We start from the raw sequence: 20,030 nt of genomic DNA on the forward strand, positions 1-20,030 counted from the left end.
AATGCGGATTAATTCTACATTGAATAGATTAAAATAGATTTCGGTTCCCGATATCCCCGTTTGATGCGTGTTACGTAACAATTTATTTATATAGTTATTTATCACAATTTAGAATGAAATCCACCCACTCTCCCTGCTGTCGCTGGCTGCTGGCTGATATTTAATTATGTAAACTAAAAGGTATTTTAACCATCCCCTGGATTAAACGTAATCCTACAATAAACTCCATAAAGTTTTTTATGGAGACGGATTTTCAATGAGACCGATGACTGAACGCTAGAAAAGACGACAAAAGAAATTTCAACACAAATAGAGAATAAAAACAGACATCTTTACGATATTACGTGCTGTATCCCGCTAAATAAATCTATTCACATCAGTCAGCTAAATTCATAATACACTTATATTATCATAATACACGTATTCTATATTATAATATGTTCGATATACTTATTATGTATTATTTGGCCGCGTGGAATTAAATAGAGGCGTTCAAAATACATTTTTCTCAACTGTGATGAGAAAAAAAAACATTTTTAAGGGTATGATAATTTGAATAATAGTTTTGTATGACAATTTATTCGCATGATATTCATGACTTAAATCACACGATAAAAACGATTGTACAGAGAAAATTAAATAGATTTGATTTTATATGGCTATTTAACGTACATGCATATATGCATACATACACACACATTTATTTGTAATATTTGACTAACATTCACGTTTACGGCTGACACGTGACCTGTTGTTTATAAACGATGTGATTTTATATGATTATATCGTAGCGTTTACTCTGGATAAGTCGGCTCGGATTCCCGCTCCCATCGGGGAGTTCGCCGCCGTGACGTCACCGGAGCGCGAGAGAGGACGCCCGGAGAAAAGCGCGCGCGCGGAGTCGGACCCGCCGCAGTACATATTTGGACACCGTGCGGACTCGCGCGCGCGCGCGACCGGATCTATATATTTTTTTTTTTCAGCCGCATGGACGCGTCGTGACGCGGGGCTGGAGAGTCGCACCGAGCGGGACGTCGCCTTTCTACCCGACCTCGCCGCGCCAGTAAGAGACGCTTCCGAACGCCGTGTGCGTGTGCGTGTGCGTGTGCGTGTGCGTGTGCGCCGTGATGACCTCCCGTCTCGTCCCTCTGACGAGAGTCGTGATCTCCGCAGCCTCGCCAGAGACGCGCCGCCGTTATGCGTCTTTCTTGGTTCTATTTTTTATTGTCATTGCACTGAAGCAGGATGCTACACACAGACGGCAATGCAGACAATATACACACAGTATACACCAAAAAAGGACAGTAGACACTGGACATAAAGACAGAGGACAAGCTGCAGTAGATGCGTCTCCTGGTCCAGCAGCAGCAGGCCTGCAGCAAGGAGCTCGCCTCCTTCGAGACCCTGTTCTAGTGTGTGTGTGTTTGGATGGACGGTTTATTATGAACTTAAACTCTGCTGAGATGAGAGGGGTTCCCGAAAGGCCCTAAACCCGTAATAAGCCCGTAATACACCCGTAATAAGGCCCGTGCAGAACCTGAACATATTAACGCGCACAACAGGTCCTCTGTGGGTCAGTTCGGTTCAAGATGTGAAATATTAGAACGGTGCGGTAGTAAAGTAGAGTAAAAGAACAGTACTGTAAAAGTAAAGTAAAAGAACAGCACTGTAAAAGTAGAGTAAAATAAAATCACTGTAAAAGTGGAGTAAAAGAACAGTGCGGTGAAACTGACATAACTCGCAGACAACTCATCACAAGCACCCAGAACATTCTAAATAATAAACGGAGCAGGATGTATTTAATACAGCAATGTTAATGTAGACATTAAAAAGCAGTTCAATAGAATCGTAATTACAAGTGACGACCGATGATAAAAATGAAGAATGTTTATGTGTTCATGAGCTAACAATACAAATGTGTATATATTGTAAATGCCGCTTGAATGGATTCGCTTGCATTTGGCTTTATAAATGGCGGGTGTTAAAAGTAAAAAAAAATATATATATATATATTATATGTGTATATAAATAACGTTTCAAAACCGTTTGTATTCGGTTGCTTTGCAGGTATTTGGGATGGAACTGAACCTGTCCAAGAATGTGATTTCCGGAGAATCAGGTTGGTCACTTCTCTCTTCAGTCGGCGTAGTCGTTCACAAATCTGTTGTCTTTGTTTTGTTGTCTTTATTACTGTTCTATTGAATTTTATAAAGATCTACGTGTTGCGGCTGTAGATCTGCTGTCTGTATATCCCGAAAGAAAACTGCATCGTAAAGACAGCCTCGTTCAGGAATCGACAAAAATTATTCATCGATTTATTTAATTATAAAAAAAAAGACATGTATCTCGTAAATAATTATTATGAGAATTTCATAATTTTGAAATTATTGAGATAATTTATATTTTTGGAACTAAATATCAGGTCGCGCATTACTCTTCCGCTAATAACTGAAATATTAGAATTTATCAGAACCATTGGAACATTTAGTTTATTCTGAATCATATCGCTGAATCATAACTGGAAACCGGTGTTGTGAAAAAGCATCAGTTAGAGCATGAGAGCATCATAAAACCGCAAATCATGGCGCTAAAAAGCACGTGATCTCATCAGGATGATTTAATATTAAATGCATGAACGTGAGCGAGCTGGCGGATGGAAATATGCTGGATTCGATGCTTGGCTTTAATTATCCACCGTAGCACGTACACGTACCGCTACATACTGACATTTATTAAAATAAAGAAAGAAAGAAAGAAAGAAAGAAAGAAAGAAAGAAAGAAAGAAAGAAAGAAAGAAAGAAAGAAAGAAAGAAAGAAAGAAAATGAATTAAGAAGTAAAACTAGCGTTCTGTCGAAAATAACTTCCGGTATTCCAGGATCCTCGGTGAGCGGGATCTGGAGGGTCTCGTGGACCACGGATTGCCCTTTTTCTTCGGTAGTAAATAATTTAAACGATTGTTGTTATTAATAATAATAATTATTATTATTATTATGCCATGCTGGTGAGTGATATCACATTATCACATTACAGCGGGGTAGTAACCAGAACAAGTGACCAGAACGGGTGAGAGCAGCTCCACCCACCTCCACCCACCACCCACTAGATGCGCAGAAATAAACTAGATGGTTAAAATTAACATCGATTCATTGTAATTCCGCGACTACTCGTCAAAGTCGAAATTAATGGTTTCCATCTATCATGGCTTGCCTGTGTGTGTGTGTGTGTGTGTGTGTGTGTGTGTGTGTGTGTGTGTGTGTGTGTGTGTGTGGTAATATGTTGCGGCCGGTGTAGGTGGCGGGAACCGGAATGACGTGACGTTTTTCGGCCTCGACGCGATGACATTTCTGCTGGAGGTGTGGGGTCTGCAGACCTGTCAGTCATCATCACCAGCAGCATCTTCTTCATCTTCTTCATTATCATGATGATGATGATGAACATTGATACGATTCTAGTCACAAACGGACCGTAGCTTCATCACGACCCTCGTCATTACTCGTTAAATGTAGAACTGTGTAGAAATATCGTTTTAATTCTGTTCCAGGGTTCAAATCGCAACACTCTCGAACGTTCCTTTTAGTTATTGTTCGACTCGGCTGCACGATCAATACGAATACTTTTCACGATCTCGCGTTTGTTTTGCAGCTGACCTCGAGATTCACGCTGTGCGTGGTCCCGTGTTAGATATTAATGAGTTATATTAGACGTGATATATATATATATATACACACACACACACACACACACACACACACATATAGTTCTGTCCCGACTTGTCGGACCCGCGCTCTCCCGGCGGCCGCCCCGAGTGGGCGGGGCCCACGCGCGTCCCGGTGGAGAGGAGGGCGTGTCCACGCGGCGCGCGCCTCTGTCCGCCACTTCGCCTCCGCGTCCCGGGAAAACCGGATTCCCAGCGCGATCTCCCGCGGTCTCGGCTTCGCGCAAACCTCCCGCCCGATGGCTGTCGGCGACGCGCGCGGGGCGCGAGCGGAATAACACTCGGTTTTATTCCTTTTTCATTTTAATTTTCTTTTTTTTTTTTTTTTTAACCCCACGCCGCCGTCACTCTTTTCCCTCCAAGGTCTGATGAATTTGGAGAGACTCGCCGAGCCCGCGAGACTGGCGCCCACGCGCGACATGACCTCCACCTTCCACCTGGCGAGGGCTCCGGGCGGCGGCGACAACTCGAGCTGCGACTCTTCCGACGCAGAGATCGCAGGTAGCCGCTTCCCTCCCTCCTTCCTCCCTCCTTCCTTCATCCCTCCATCCGATGCGCGCCCCGACCTGCGCAGCCGCGCCGCACAGCCGCCGCTCCCCTAAACCACGACCGGCCGCGTTATTACTGCGCGTTTACTGTCTCCATTTACACACGAATAGACACGAACGTGCCAGAATGAGCCAAAATGGCGTCTAGAAGAACGGCACGAAATAACGTCAAATCACCGCCGCATCGCGCGCGGGCTCCGTCGCGGTAGACACGACGTCGCGGTGTCGGTGCGCGACTCACGAACCCGTGCGCGACTTCTGTCCCCCCCTCCAGACAAGGAGAGGAGCGCGGAGCCGCGGGCCGAGGAGGGCCACGCCGACGACCCGAAGAAGAAGAAGCAGCGGCGGCAGAGGACGCACTTCACCAGCCAGCAGCTGCAGGAGCTGGAGGCCACGTTCCAGCGGAACCGCTACCCCGACATGTCCACGCGGGAGGAGATCGCGGTGTGGACGAACCTGACCGAGGCCAGGGTCCGGGTAGGTGGAAATTCGTTCACCAAAACCACGGGGTTCTTTTTTTTTTTAATTCTGCATATGGGCGCAAACGTTCCTCATAACGACGCAAACGGTATTTTTTTTTTATTCTTTTTTTTTTGTTCGGGCCTTTAACAAAAAAAGAGTAAAAGTGTGTCTGTGATCGTGTCCTGCGGGAACAACCAACTAGGGAAATATTGCTCGACATAATTAATACGACCTGTGTGTCAGGGACTCCTTTCCAAACGAAAAATGATGCACATGATTCAAGTTGGTGCCGTTTTACCTTTTAGCTCATTTTTTTTCTCGCAAAGAACAGTCGTCCCGTGTTCGCCCCCGACCACCGCGCCAGGGTTAAAGGACCGAATCCGACACCCCTCGCGTCCGTGCGGACTATTTATCGGCGCGCAGGCGCCGTGACGAAGCGATATTCCTCCGCGTTCCGCGCTACATCCGAACGGGGGGCAGATCCGCGACCCCCTTGTAATTAGGGGCGTAAGAACATATCGATACAGCACTTTACGTGGTGATATTGTATCGAAACGGGGACATCAAATATCGATAATTTTTGTATGCGAATTTAGTCCAAAAGTCATTGCTGGGTTATGATGTTTTGGCTGAATTTTTAACGTACTATGATGCACCCAGATCGTACACGACATCTTAATTACCAGCTCCGTTTTTACATTGTCAGTGAGCTGTAGAATATGGAAATATGTACAGAATCACAATATATCAATATATAATCGTATCGTGAGCCACGTATCATGTGATCCAATTCAAGCCCCTACTTGTAATTAATGTTTTGTGATGTTAATTCAGGGTGTACTGAATAGGGTGTGATATAACATCCCTATCCCGGCATCCAGTATCATTATTTCAAAGTTTAATTTAAAGTTTAACCCTGCATGAATTTTCGATCAGGCACTCAACAATGTTTGATCATTTCTCTAATGCAGTGATTTATTATAATGCCTATTAAAATTGGACATAAATTGTACTGTGAGGGGCAGCTTTCCTCTTCATTTCTGCACCGCATGTGGACAAGCGACCATCAAAATGGCAGGTTTAAAAAAAAAAAACTACATGGCAACTTTATTTACAGTGAAATTTGATTACACTAACCCGAGGATCACCAAGGTTTTAATGCTTTTATTAATGTCACATGTTCTGGGAGAGGATGCATCTTGTGCGATCCACTAGGCCCTGACTGGTCTCCGCAGCGGCTCCGAGGTGCAGAACTGACCCGAGGCTGTCACACAGTATCGCGTAGTGCAGCGATTAACTAAAACCTCACTTTACTTATTCTACTTATTCTATACTTATTCTATACTTATTATCCATATTCTACTGATATTACTTCACCTGCCTCATCCTGTTATTGTATGACACTTTAGGCCATAAATGCCACAAATGTACATACCTTGATAGAGTTTTTATCTGCACTTTATATTGGTTGCTCTGGGTTTTTTTTCTTCTTATCTATAGGTTCTTTTTTGCTTCTGCTCTGTTTGCACTGTGCATGTAAATGAATTTCCTGCTGTATTAATAACATTTTTCTTAATCTTAACATTAATTAGCCTGCTTTTAATCAACTTTAGGATCTAATTTATGGATACAAATCCATGGCTTTATGAAAGTTAATATTGTGTCTGTGTCTGTGCACTGCTACTGATGCTGGTCTTGACGAGATCTGTATTAAAGGCTTCTTGTTGGTCGCCAGGTTTGGTTCAAGAACCGCAGGGCGAAGTGGCGGAAGCGCGAGCGCAACCAGCAGATGGACCTGTGCAAGAACAGCTACCTGCCGCAGTTCAGCGGCCTGATGCAGCCCTACGACGACATGTACCCGGCCTACACCTACAACAACTGGACCAACAAGGGCCTGGCGCCCGCGCCGCTCTCCACCAAGAACTTCACCTTCTTCAACTCCATGAGCCCCCTCACCTCCCAGTCCGTCTTCTCCGCGCCCAGCACCATCTCCTCCATGAGCATGGCGTCGGGCATGGCGCACTCGGCCGTGCCCGGCATGCCCACCGCGGGCCTGAACAACATCGGCAACCTGAACGGCATCGGCAGCCCGTCCATCAACGCGGCGATGCCCTCGTCCGCGTGCCCGTACGCACCCCCCTCCTCCCCCTACAGCGTCTACAGGGACACGTGCAACTCCGGCCTGGCCACCCTGAGACTGAAGTCCAAGCAGCACCCCACCTTCAGCTACAGCGGCCTGCAGAGTCCCGGATCTAGTCTCAACGCGTGCCAGTACAACAGTTGACCAGCTAGCCCTGTGCGCGCGGCCGCGCCGGGCTTGGGGGGCGGGGCGTTCGGGGCGGGGCGGGGCCTTGAACCAGAGACGACTGGATTAGTGTCGATTATGTTCGTTTTATAAACCTGAAAAAAAAAAAGAGCATCGGATGGATTGAGTCGGACCTCGGCGCGATGAAGACGCTGTACGTAACTTTACGCAGGACCACGTGACCCAGATATATTTAATTAGGACGTCGGAGACTGTATGCATCCCCGAACAAGTCCCGAGTGTCCAATGGGAGGTCAGATAAGGAGCGTTTCTATTGGTCCGTATACAGTAAACGACCCGCCCCCGCCCCAATATGGATTCCTTGTCGTCGTTGTCCTTGTCGTCGTCGCTGTTTATTTGTTTGCTGTAATAGATAATATCGCATGCTTATCTCCAGTGCAAAGTCTTTTCTTCTTCTTTTCGTGAATGTTCTGTACAGCAGCAGACCCGGGCGCGTCCTTTATCCTGTACCCAGCGGTGCTTGAGCATATTCCAGTGTTTATCTTAATATTGTTTGAATAAAAGTAACGCGGAAAGCTTCAGTTCACACTTCTATTTCGGGAGACACGTTTCTTACTCAGTTCGTAACATACGAAGAAGACAAGAGAACAAAATTAGACTTTAAGCGTATTCATAGTTTCATATATGTCTTTTTTTAAATATAAAAAAAAACATAAAACAAATTATTTAATCAAATATAAGATTAAGACGAGAATGTAAAAGAATAATTATAATTCCCGCTAAATATATGTTCTGTTATTCAAATAATTAACTGGAAAAATGTACAAATGGTAATGAATTTATCGGACTGAACTTTGGTTAAATGAGTCTTCGTATGAACGATTCTTTGCTTTTTTTTTTTTTCTTTTATTTTATTTTTACGCGCAATCTGCGTGGCTGAGAAAAAGAAGACCCAGTTCGTCGGTGTGCGCCGTGGCGCCGATTTAATCTGAAAGGCCGTTACTGCGCGATTAATCTGGCGATAATTGGGACTGTGTGTCCCACATGCCATCTAACTCAGCCGACTCTCTCAACAAACCATTCCTGCGGCCATCTGTCCCCCTTTTATTATCCGGGGACGTCAAATCCCGTCTAGAAAAGAGAGAAACGGGACCGGTTCGGGTTTTTTTTTTTAGGATTTGAAATTATTTCAGAACATTATTAGAGGTTTGGATTTGCTACTGTGAAAATGCTTCATCAATGTGAACGTTTATTCGGATCTGGGACGAGGGCCGAAGGCCAAAGTTCGCACCGGGCCTTTATGACGTGTAAATATTTGAAGTGACCCCCTCCCAGGCCCCCCCCCCCGGTCCGAGGGCCGCTCGCAGCCCGACGGCGCGCATCTCGGGTCAAACATTTTCAAAACGTGATGTATGCTGTTTGACGTTCAAATCACTTAGGATAAGAAACAATAGTCGCCGTGTTTACGCGCTTTCAAGGACGCGTAATGGTCCCCACTTCAGCGGGGCGGGGGGGTCCGCCACCCCCCAACACGCTCGCACCACACGCTAACGCACTATTATTATTCATATTATTATTATTCTCTATATTTATCGTATTTATTTTTTTTTGTCCCCATTCGTTGTTCTCTAATCGAGTTTTTTTTTTAAGCTACAGATTTTATTGTTTAAAAATAAGCAAGAGGACGAAATACATATTCTACAGCATGCATCGTTATTTAAACACACACACACACACAAAAATGAATGCAGCCATTAAAGGCTAATTGTGCTGCACGAGATACGAACGCGAACGCTTTTACGTAATGAGCGCATTTTTTTAAAATAAAACGAGATCAAACGCGTAACACCCACCCACCCTCCTCCTCCTCCTCCCCCGAGGAAGGGTGCCGGCACCCATCTATCAGCGTGGGCGGCCTGGCGGCTCGTTAAAAGCGCCTCATTTTCCTCATTAGCGGGGATAAATAATCACGTGACTGACCGCGGATTTACGAGCTCGAACCCGGTCCGCGTCTGACAGTGAGACGGCGTTAGAGAGGGTGAGAGGTGGGGTGCTCGTTACCGGGCTGGAAAAAAATACGTAAACTGCATATAAATCCAGTCTGACGTCATTCCTGCGGCACGCATGCGGACGGCATGACCCTGGTTGACCTTTAACTTTCTGCCCAGTTTAGCTGGTTCTGGTCAATCACATCTTATTAAACATGCAGTATCTCTGAAATCAGAATATCTGAACACTGGTGACATTTTACATCATTTCTGTCAGGCAGCACAATAAAAAGAAGATTCCGATATGGAAATTCCGGAAACAAACCAACAAAAAGCATTAAATAAATGGCAATAATCTTATTCGGCTGGTGTTGCGTCCTGGGTAATCTTATGCTTATGAAGTGTGTGTGTGTGTGATGATTTCGCATGAACACAGAGCAGTACTGACTACCGGTGTATCAGAAGTTCTCCTGCGTTCCCATCAAAACATTTCCCTCTGTGGATGGATGCTGTCGTTAGAGAACTTCCATGACTCCAAATTTATTCTGATAACTTCATTTTTTTTCTAGGCTGGTCCCACCAGAGAACATCAGAACACCCTGCCATATCGTGCTCCGCAAACCTTTCCGTTTTTTTTTTAAACACAGCGTTACCAACGAGCAGCGACATGTCACAGTAGAATCCATATCATGGTCACCAACCCTGGTCCACTCGGTGCACCTTTTTTGGGTTGACCCTCATTTAGCATTTTTGGTCCCCCTCCCTGCTCTACACCACGCTGGTCCCGAGTCCAGCCAGGTGGAACACACAAAGGTCTGAGCTGGGAACCTTGTACTAAATAAGTGCACGACCCAAGGTTCCTCAGCGGAACACAGACGTGCCACCCTGCTTTAAACAGCGCAGGCGCACCATTTTCCCAAAAATGCGTCATATGTTTCCATGTCAAAAGTCAAACTCACGCAGGACGTAAACAAAACGCAGCTTCAATAATTATGTCAATTTATATGAACACGTGAAATATTTCTAGATTTATCACAGTGCCAGTGTTAATGTTTTGGCACTTCAACGTCCCTCTAACTGAAATGACTTCATTTGCCATTCACCCTCAAGCAAATACAAAAGTCAAATGATCAGATGGGTGTTTGCAAAAAAAATACTATGGAGTAATTACATGGAAGTGCCTCTGACGTCAGGGCATGACAACCCAGACAGCTGTAGCACAGCCCGGACAACACTACTGGCATTGGTCCTTCAAATGTGTGTGTGCGTGTGTGTCTAAGAAGGCTTAAGTCTGCTCTTTGTGACCTTGTTATCTTTATTCTCTGAGATCAAATGACCCAGAGAAGCCCTCCATTGCACTTACTCACTTACCCTCTAAAACACACACACACACACAGTCTTTAACCACCCCAAATGTCTGGTGAAATTTCACAGAGGATTAAAAATACAATATACTGCAATTCACACACACACACACACACACACACACACACACAACCACGGCAGCTACCGAGAGCAACTCCAGACACACTCCCACCTCATGTATTCCCGGGCCTGACATTTATGTTTCTAAGAATTATTATTTTTCCATTGAGAGACAGATTGTGTGTGTGTGTGTGGGGGGGGGGGGGGGGGGGGGTCCTCCTCCACATCCACTTACCCCCCCCCCTCCCTCACCAGCCCCAGCCGACAGCAGACAGGATTAGCGTGAGCTGGGTGGGGTTTTCTACACCCGCAAGCGGTAAGGATCAGCTGATGCAGGACATGTTGACTCTGGTCAGGTCGCACCTGGACATGTGGGCATTGCAGCAAACTACTATTAACAAACAAAGAGATTACAGTCTGAGTGCTATGATGAGGGTAATTAAGTATAAAGAAGATGAAACTGCAGTGAAGAAGTAGAAAATGAGATAAGAGAATTGAATAACACACACACACAAAACAATAAACCAACAATACAGACAGCACTATTAACAGTGCGGTCGCCTTACCATCACTGCAGAATGAACATGCAAAGAAAAAGAATGACCAGATAAGCGCCTGTGACCATAAACTCAGGTTCACCCGTGAGCAGACAGGCAGAACTGCGGAGATCTTTGGTGAAATGACGGTCCCATTTCAGGGGTTGGAGGGAACAAAGCATGACAAATTCCAACACTTCATAGCACAGAACAGAGAACTAATCTGTTCAAACATAATAATGCACAGCTAGTCTAGTTTGAATTAGATATGGGTATATAAGTAGGTTTGGTTATTATGAGATATTAAATAGTGTCTATTTTAGTTGTACACATATTTTCTGAAAAGCTTTGATTTACTGATTCTGAAAAAAGGAGGAATGACAAATGACATCAAATATAAATTCTTATTAAGGTAACACTTGAAAAGTGGTACCTCAACAAAAACCAGAATCAGAAATCATAATGAAAAAAAGATTGCTTCCGAAGGAAATTGCTTTAAAAAAATGACCTGCATTCTATTTAATTTAGTTTTTTTCTAATTATTATAACACATATTAGTGCATGGTAGAAGGTATAAAAATATCAGATTTTGGCACCCAAAGTGGAATGGCATAACACAAGTGTGTTTTTGACTTTTTTTTTTATTAAAATGCTCTGAAATAATAATGGTTCTAAAGTAGAAGAAGGTGTCTGGGCCCACAGAAGGAGGTCAGCGCTCCGCTGCACTACATCGTCAGGGCCACTTGATCGATGAACTTGGCCAGAGTGACGTCTTTCTCGGACAGTCCTCCGCAACTGTGCGTAGTTAGAGTAATCTGGACCTGCGGGACGGATGGGAAATCCAGTCAATAAAAGGAGAATTTCCCCTGGAACACCACCTTAAGCCACCACATCCAATTCATTATGTACCTGAGTGTGTGTGTGTGTGTGTGTGTGGGTGGGTGTGTGTGTGCAACATGATGGAAAAAAGGCCTGAGAGCCCAGAACCTGCCCCGTCCTGCAGTGGTTTTCATAAAGACTGGATTAAAGGCTGAATTCCAAACTGTGCAAACACACAGCCACTCTCCCTCTGCACAGATTTACACACTCGCTTTGTCATCCAGGGCTACTGGCACTTATTTGCAGCAGAGCCTGAGAGACGAGGCAAACGGGAGACGCAACCACTTGCAGGGGAGTCGGTAAAATGCCAGGATTCCCTTCCCCAGCTTTATTCCTGGTTCTTTCTGCTGGAGGACTGCAAGCCCCAGAGAGGCTTCCTACAGCCAGCTGTGCAACTTACCCTTTACTGCGCTCTCTCTCTTTCACACACACACACACACACACACACACACACACACACACACACACACTCCCTTCCTACAGAATCCCTCTTCACTCACTCACACACACCTTGTTATAAACATTGAACCACTCAGGGTGATGGTTCATCCTCTCCGCCTGCAGCGCCACTCGAGACATGAAGCCAAACGCCTGAGTCCAAAAAAAAATATAAAAAAAACAGAAGAGAGGGGTGGGGGTGGAGAGGGGTTCGGGTTGGTGAGTTTGTGAAGTTTAACACATTTGAGACTTTATTTTGCCAAGATGCACATTTCTGAGTTGGATGTCATAATAAATAAAACAAATTCCCCGAAATGTCTCTTTCCAGTGCAATAATCAGACCCTCCGCTACCTGTATGCAGTTCTTTTTAATGGCCGTGCTGCATCAGGGAGTGAAAGGAACCTCCTTCCTTCACGCCTGTGTGACATTTTCAGTTGTATGTTGGTAGTGACAGCAAATCTGCTAATGGATGTGAGCACACATACATGCATACAAACTTTTTGTCGTTCCTGGTTACTCCAATCAGCATCTAACCAGGTAGGGAGGGGTGGGGGGGTGGGGGGGGGGTCACTAATTAGGTCCAAAAGCTGCTGGAACCCCTTCGCCCAGTCAGGCCGTTCTACAGCAATTTCCCCTGCAATCTCAATTAAGCCCCTAAATGCTTCCTCTGCTAATTAAATCGTCTGAGCCGGCCTTGTTCCTGCCCCCTCTCCGCAGCACAAATCTGTCGCAGTGTTCACCTTCGGTCGAGCCCGCAGCCAATTACAGGCCAGTGGAGCGCATGCTGGGCCCGTGCCGCCTTCTAGCCAATTAGACGAGCCGCGTGATGTAACACGATCGGACGTTTTGATCAAATCAGGCCCCCGCGATCTCCTGATCAATTTAAGTAATTGCCATATTCCTGCAACTCGACCCGGCCACCTATTAGGGCCGCAGCCTGCTTCTCCTCAACTTTCTTCAGGCGCGCTGGCCATTATTAAATGGCCGGCCGTGGTGAAAAACCTCTGCTCCAAGACAAAGCAGGAGGTCAACCCGACCGTCAAAGATAAAGCTCCTGTCCCCCCGCCTGGTTTTGTCCCTCATCCTCACACCCTGCAAACCAAGGTTTCACATCACGGTATTGTTCGACCAGTCTGGACGAGGAAATGAAAAGTGCAAGGGCCACTCTTGAATGGCTTGACTTTAAACTATGACCAATTTTTAGGCTTATACACACACACACACACACACACTCACTTCAGCTGTCAGTCTCCAGAAATTTGGCGTGACACAAGGCAGACTCGTGGCTGGAATAATCAGAACCACCGGGCCAATCGTCTGCTCTCCCCCGCCCACTCCTGCAGCATTATGGGTGATTACAGCATGATTGTCAAAAAACGCTGGACGAGGCGCTCTGACATCGGAGCAGCGCTTCCTCTTTAGCGGCAGCCTCAAACACACACACACACACACACACACACACACGCCTGTTATTTACAGATTGGTTTTCCGTTGTACAATTGAGAGGGGCTTAGAGATGTCCAAGTACTCAGCCAGGACCTCCACAGGCGGACCGACAGGGACACACACACACACACACACACACACACACACACTCTTCTCCACTTGGCACACTGTGTCCAGTCGGCCTCTGTGATTCCTGGTTCCAGCTCCAGCAGCTTGAGTATATTCTTCACCAAGCACACCTTCTTCTGATAAACACACACAAAACACACACAACATGTCCACCAACAACATACTTACAGTGGGGTCACGCTGCTTAAATTAATATTACATGTCTCTGAACAAACACATATTTCGAGAGCACCATGGAATTATGAGGGTCAAAGTAGTCGTGTCTTACTGTAAATATAATAATATTTTAATAAGGACTGCAGTGGTTCTAGAGACTGGGCAACACCAGTAGCATTATCCAGGAAAAGCGTATTTCTAGGTCAATCTTTAGTAATTAATATTACATGTGTATTAAGGGTGGTATTAGCCTAGTGGGTAACACACTCGCCTATGAACTAGGAGACCCAGGTTCAAATCCTGCTTACTACCATTGTGTCTCTGAGCAGGACACTTAACCCTGAGTGTCTCCAGGGGGAGACTGTCCCTGTTGGAGCATCGCTGACCTCCACCCAGCAAATAAGGCAAATGACTGTTCTGTTCTCCCTGCAGGGCATCTATCTTTATCATCTCCTCCAGTTTCATATGGCCACTCTCCAGGCCTTACTGGTCCAAGAAGTGTGAAGTCCAGTTCATCGCTCATCCTCCAATTAACAGCATTTCCAATCTCATCCCTTTACAAGCACAGACCATTATTCAGATGCTTTTCCTATAAAATCACAACACAGTTACCATCCCGCTAGGGACATCATTTCCTACAAATGTTAACATTCCACAACTTTTCATCTTATAAAACGAGGCTTTTCTTTTCAAGCCCTGGGCAGAACTAGATTTAAAATCAAGCATTCAACATAAAAACGAACCCAAATTGGTACAGAAGCCAGCAGGACATCGCTGACAAAAAAAAAAAGTTAAATAAAATTGTTCCCAGCGGTTATTCAAGTCTTTTGAATTTGAAAGCGATACGAAGAAACAAAAGGAAGGATGAACGCAACGAGTCTGTGAAAGCCCGTGAGATTATTAGACTTTACATTGTATGTACTGGGATGGTAGTCAGATGTGTGGACCGCGACGCGCTATATGGCAGGTAGCCTTGTGGCCTCGCATCGCTGAGGTTTGTCAGTTTGAACGGCAAGTGTGCGTGTGCTCGAACCCTTAAAAAAAAAAAAAAAAACGGGTTTCCTCCGTGTTCTCCGGTTTCCTTCTGAACTCCAAACGCACGTACACTGGGTGGATTGCCGACTAAATTGTCAATAGGTGTGAGTCCCTGCCCTGCACCCAATGTCCTGGGATGGGCTCTGGCAGGAATATTCCTGGGTTATGGAGAGTGAGTGAGAGACATTTATATATATATAAAAAAAAAAGAAGTACCTTACAAGTGGAGGCGGCAATAAAACACAAGTAGTATTTACGTTACCACTTGGAGCAATTGATCTTCCTGACCCACAAATGAACACGCACATCTGGCCTAGAGGGAGCGTGAAGAGGTGCTAAAGAGGAGGCGGCTTTCCCACCCATCCCATTCCTGTGAGATGATGTCTGAGAGGGGAACAGCGCTGGCACCGGCACAGGGGCCGGGTGTCGTTCTTCGGTTACACTGCAGTCCCCGCGTTTCACATCAGAGCGCGAGCTGAAACACGATACCGCCAATTCGGGGAAAACCAAGCCCCTTGGAATCACGACAGCCAGCGCCTGCTCCACAATGGAAGGTTCAAGCATTCAGAACCGATTAGGGGCGTCTTGTCACAAAGACGGGGCGGCCGACTGCGACTCCGGACACCTTCGGGCAGGGTCTACACTCAGGCCTGATATTTATCTGCTCGTCTCGTTCTGATTTACTGAGACGAGTCGCCAAACTTCCTCATCCTCGCTGGAGCAAGAAGCGTGGCTGGCCGCGCCCTCTTGAGGCTCAGCGCGAGAGTTGCTCTTCGCTGCTGTCGGCTCCACCGCAGCTCTGGAGAAGGGGAGCAAGGATCCGGTTTCTCCTGCTGGCACTGGCACAGATGAGCAGAGGATGGAACAGATCCAGCGTGTCACTCTTCACTTCAATTTACTGCCCAAAAAAAAAAAAAAAGCCAAACCCAAATGACAGAGGGAGGGGAAAACTGAGAAAAGCGGCTAGAGATGAATCAGAAAGAACGGCGGAGATGTGAAATTGGAAAAACATCTTCCAGTTTGAGTGTAACATGCACACAGACAGAATGGAAGGAAAAAAAAAAAAGCGAGAGCTAGAAAAAGAGGGAGTGAGCGGGTGGAATGATGGGCTAGTTAGTGGTTTTTGTGGCACATGAAACATTTTAACCAATTTGATTGTTTGTGAAAGAAATCATTCGAACTGAAGGCTCAATCGCTGCCAAGCAGGCCTCTGCAGCCTGTCATTGAAATTGACCCTGACACATGCGCCGCAGGGGAGGGGGGTGAAAAGACAAGGTGCAAAGAAACCACACACACACACACACACACACACACAGTAGTGGTCTACACCACTGGTCAACAAGGCAATTTATGTTATTTAAATTTCAATGAATATTGAATATTTCGGAAAATGACCAGGTCATGTCCCTGTCACAGTCTCTTTCCAGAACATGTCGTGTGTCATTTTCATTCCCAATAAATAGAATACAATACCTTTTATTGTCACTATATGCATGTACAGTGTGATTAAAAGCAGCTCCAACACATTCACAGAAAATAATACAAGGAAGGTGTCAGAAATGGCAGACATTGGAAAGTAAGGTGTGATCATTGTATTAATCTGTTTGGAATTTCATTGAAATTAGTAAAACTTTTAAACCATGAGAGGTAACAGTGTTTCAAATGTCTGCCAAACGTTCAGTTTCTTTAAATACATTGAAATAAAATTATGTTCCATATAATCTAAGTAAAAGTGCAAATATTACAGATTTTTTTTTTAGCATTTAGGTTTCATTTTCCAGAGAACCGCCTTATTGCAGTTTAAACCTTTAAGCTAAAATGGGTGAAAAAAAAATATTGGGCTCCTATCATGGTGCAATAAAGGTTGGAGATCACTGGCGTGCAGCACGTTCACCTTGTGGACTTGCTGCTTCAAAAAACATCAAAATTTCATTGAACAAATTATAGCAAAAAAAAAACAAAAACTCAATCGGAACCGTGGACAGTGTGGTTTATTTAACAATAGTGACTATTACACCCCCAAAAACACTGCGATTTAACATGAAAGAACTGAGAACAAAACAATGACTTTAACCTGCAGGTCCATCGCTGCTCTTGTTCTCAACCAAAATACCTTCTTCTCACGATTTATTTTTTATTCCAGAGGGAACAGTGGGCCACACAGACGGACAGACAGACAGACAGACCACTGCCAGGACCCGCACCTGCATCCCATCAGGCCACAATTTGTGTGCATCTGACAGTAATGGAGCTGTGAGTGTCTCTCTAGATCCCTCCGAAACAAATCTACACTCCAGCCAGACGACCACCACCAGTCACCGATCACCATTAACTCAACAGTGCAGGGCCAACTACTACATTTACATTTGACTGTGTGGTGGGCTCGCGTTAAACATCAGAAAAATGTGATTCAAACCTTTCATGATTTGTTTAAGAAATGTGGCTACAATGCAAAAAATCTTTCTGGCTCATTTACAGAACAAATGGAAACATTTAGCTGCAGTTATTGCTGCACAAGGATATGCTGCAGACACATAATGTTAGATTATTATAGTATCACATATAATTTCTGCCTCATTTGCTTAACTCATTATCTACATTGAGGACATGTGTCAAAATCTGATGACATCACAAACTACTAAGAAACACAGACTAGTTGGAAACAAGCACACAAGATGAGACAACCCCAACAACAACAATCCTAACCAACTACACTTCCTGTTTTCTCAGAAGCAGAGTTCCTCTGCATATAACCCATCACCTTGGTGAGCAGTGGACAGCCATGAAAGGCACTCGTACTGGCAACCTTCCAACCACTGCCCTTATATACATGTAAATATAATCATTAACAGGTATTTAAGAAGTACAAATAATAGATAACTGAAAAAAGTAAGATTTCCATAAGTAAGCACATTAACAAAAGACCGCAGGGTGGAAAAGTGCAAATACACTTTTAATATATATATATATATACACACACACACACACACACACACACACACACACACACATATATATATGTATGTATGTATGTATGTATGTATAAAAATAAATCCATAAATAAATTTGTCTGGGTAAACTGGTCAACAGACCTGGTTGAAGGTTTTGAATGTGAGCTCCTTATAAACAGCATCCCTCTCTTCCAGCTCCACCCAGCCTGTGGCCTTCAGCTCCAGCAGCCGCTGTTGCCTCTCTGCTGGGGGCAGCCAGCTTGTGCCTGTGGCCTGCAATCCCACAGAAATGCATGCAAACGCATGGAAACGCAAAAACACAACCAACACACCCTCTAACAGATAAACGTTCTTTAGCTGCAGCATTTTTCTCATGGAGGTTTAGTCTTCAGTGATCCAGAGATCTATAGAGGAAGTGTTCCAGCATTGTTGCAGTCATCCTAGAACTACTTTGCCATGATGCTCCAAAAGCCCCATGCTCCAAAAGCAAGACATTTGTGTGACCGGTGTGTGCACTAAACAAACATTGTTAAATTAAAACCTGTTTCGTGTCATGTCTTTTTTTTTTTTTTTTTTGCTTCAATGGTGATTCAAGTTCATGTTCGTACAGTTCACAATGCTCAGATCCCTGGGTAAGAGAAAGGTAGACTGAGCACCTCTGTCATTTCACTAAGCCTTTTTGTTAAAAACTAACTGCAAAATGTTTGAATAAAATAACATTCTGGTTTATTATATCCATTTTGTGCCTTTGTATTTGTTCGGTCCTTGAACTGCTCAGACAATGACCTCAGAGTTCACGGTTCTCAAGAAAGGTTCATTGGTGTGAGTTTTGTCTTTTCAAATGGTTTGTTTTGAGACACAGTGAAATGTTTATTTTATTCCCTTATAGATAGATACATTTTACATTGTACTGCAATAGCCCTTCACCAAATTATTAAATGTTTATTGAGTTAATATTCCACATAATGCTATTTATTATTATTACTCGCCACTCAAATGAGGGGCAGTGGTGCCCTAGCGGTTAAGGAAGCGGCCCCGTAATCAGAAGGTTGCCAGTTTGAATCCCGATCTGCCAAGGTGTCACTGATATGCCACTGAGCAGAGCACCATCTCCATGTACTGCTTCCCGGGCGCCTGTCATGGCTGCCCACTGCTCCCTCAGGGTGATGGGTTAAATGCAGAGGGAAAATTTCACTGTGTGCACCGTGTGCTGTGCTGCTGTGTATCACATGTGACAATCACTTCACTTTTTTCACTTTTTTCTTAGGGATAACACCTGTTCTTAGGGATAACACCTAACGCCTGTTTACAAGGACTGCTACAGATCTAACGTTGTCCACAAGGTGGCGCCAAACGACGTGTTTACATCGCGCGCCTCACCACGTGTTACATTTTAACCGGAATTACGAGGTCTGTGTGCGAGCAGAGCTGCTAACGCCAAAGCTAATACTGCCTGTACAAGATGTGCATTTACTTCGGATGGCATAAACTAGAGCTTATTGACCATCAGGTTGGACGTGAGCCCCCCACTGATGCATCATGGTCTATCCGTGCAACAACTGCGTCCTGTCACTCTTACAGCTGCGTGAAAATCTGCACGAGCCCTGAACAAAGCAAACAAGTCTTACCATTTCAGCGGAAAGCGCGGGCAAAACGCCACTGCCCAGTTTACCAAAAACGTTTGGGCATAGGCGACCAGGCCTACCAGTAAACATTAACCACCCCATAACCCGAATCGCGCGTTCATCAACCGCAGACCCTCCCAGGCGAAGGCGTCTGAAAAACCGCCTGACGGGAAACGCCGATGACTTAAAACGGCCCGGGTACGCTGAACAAAAATGACCGGGTGACTTCCGGCCAACCGCGCGTTAACAAGAGTTTACATGTGAGCGTTTAATCCCCTGTTTTTCTTGCGTAATTGTGGCCTGAACTACAAACATGGCGCTCAACCTGCGACCAATCAGAGCCGCCGACCGGGTGTTACATATACTGCAAAGCGCCGATTGGACGATGGACGGAGTGGGCGTGTCTCAGCGGAACTGCCCACGTGGCGG

At 45.1% G+C, this 20,030-nt stretch overlaps 2 protein-coding genes across 5 annotated transcripts; one reads left to right on the forward strand and one right to left on the reverse strand.

Annotated features, from left to right (window-relative positions):
- Nucleotides 1-924: 924 nt before the first annotated feature.
- On the forward strand, nt 925-7,573 carry pitx1 (paired-like homeodomain 1). 3 transcript variants are annotated; one of them, XM_028983198.1, is made up of 5 exons: nt 925-1,063; nt 2,068-2,119; nt 4,080-4,217; nt 4,539-4,741; nt 6,462-7,573. In XM_028983198.1, exons 2-5 carry the CDS (start codon nt 2,077-2,079, stop codon nt 7,008-7,010), a joined length of 933 nt encoding a protein of 310 aa, XP_028839031.1. In that variant the 5' UTR covers nt 925-1,063; nt 2,068-2,076; the 3' UTR covers nt 7,011-7,573. The 3 variants fall into 3 exon arrangements, with proteins under 3 accessions (XP_028839031.1, XP_028839033.1, XP_028839032.1); XM_028983200.1 differs by lacking the exon at nt 4,080-4,217; XM_028983199.1 differs by lacking the exons at nt 925-1,063; nt 2,068-2,119 and adding an exon at nt 3,880-4,000.
- Nucleotides 7,574-11,564: 3,991 nt separating this feature from the next.
- Nucleotides 11,565-19,895, reverse strand: LOC114792442 (pterin-4-alpha-carbinolamine dehydratase 2). Of its 2 annotated transcripts, XM_028983558.1 has the most exons (4): nt 19,605-19,895; nt 18,118-18,249; nt 12,331-12,411; nt 11,565-11,762 (listed from the first exon to the last, which is right to left on the reverse strand). In XM_028983558.1, exons 1-4 carry the CDS (start codon nt 19,701-19,703, stop codon nt 11,667-11,669), a joined length of 408 nt encoding a protein of 135 aa, XP_028839391.1. In that variant the 5' UTR covers nt 19,704-19,895; the 3' UTR covers nt 11,565-11,666. The 2 variants fall into 2 exon arrangements, with proteins under 2 accessions (XP_028839391.1, XP_028839392.1); XM_028983559.1 differs by lacking the exon at nt 12,331-12,411.
- Between the last annotated feature and the right edge of the window lie 135 nt (nt 19,896-20,030).

Source organism: Denticeps clupeoides, chromosome 6 (assembly GCF_900700375.1).
Source record: "Denticeps clupeoides chromosome 6, fDenClu1.1, whole genome shotgun sequence".
Taxonomy (NCBI): Eukaryota; Metazoa; Chordata; class Actinopteri; order Clupeiformes; family Denticipitidae; genus Denticeps; species Denticeps clupeoides.

Coding starts and splice junctions, on each gene's coding strand:
- pitx1 (XM_028983198.1), top strand. CDS start 2,077: ATGGAACTGAACCTGTCCAAGAATGTGATTTCCGGAGAATCAG. Junction 2,120..4,079: donor TGTGATTTCCGGAGAATCAG/GTTGGTCACTTC, acceptor TTTCCCTCCAAG/GTCTGATGAATTTGGAGAGA. Junction 4,218..4,538: donor TTCCGACGCAGAGATCGCAG/GTAGCCGCTTCC, acceptor CCCCCCCTCCAG/ACAAGGAGAGGAGCGCGGAG.
- LOC114792442 (XM_028983558.1), bottom strand. CDS start 19,703: ATGGGGTGGTTAATGTTTACTGGTAGGCCTGGTCGCCTATGCCCAAAC. Junction 12,412..18,117: donor CATTCAAAACCTTCAACCAG/GTCTGTTGACCA, acceptor TTTTGGACTCAG/GCGTTTGGCTTCATGTCTCG. Junction 11,763..12,330: donor GGTTCAATGTTTATAACAAG/GTGTGTGTGAGT, acceptor TCCGTCCCGCAG/GTCCAGATTACTCTAACTAC.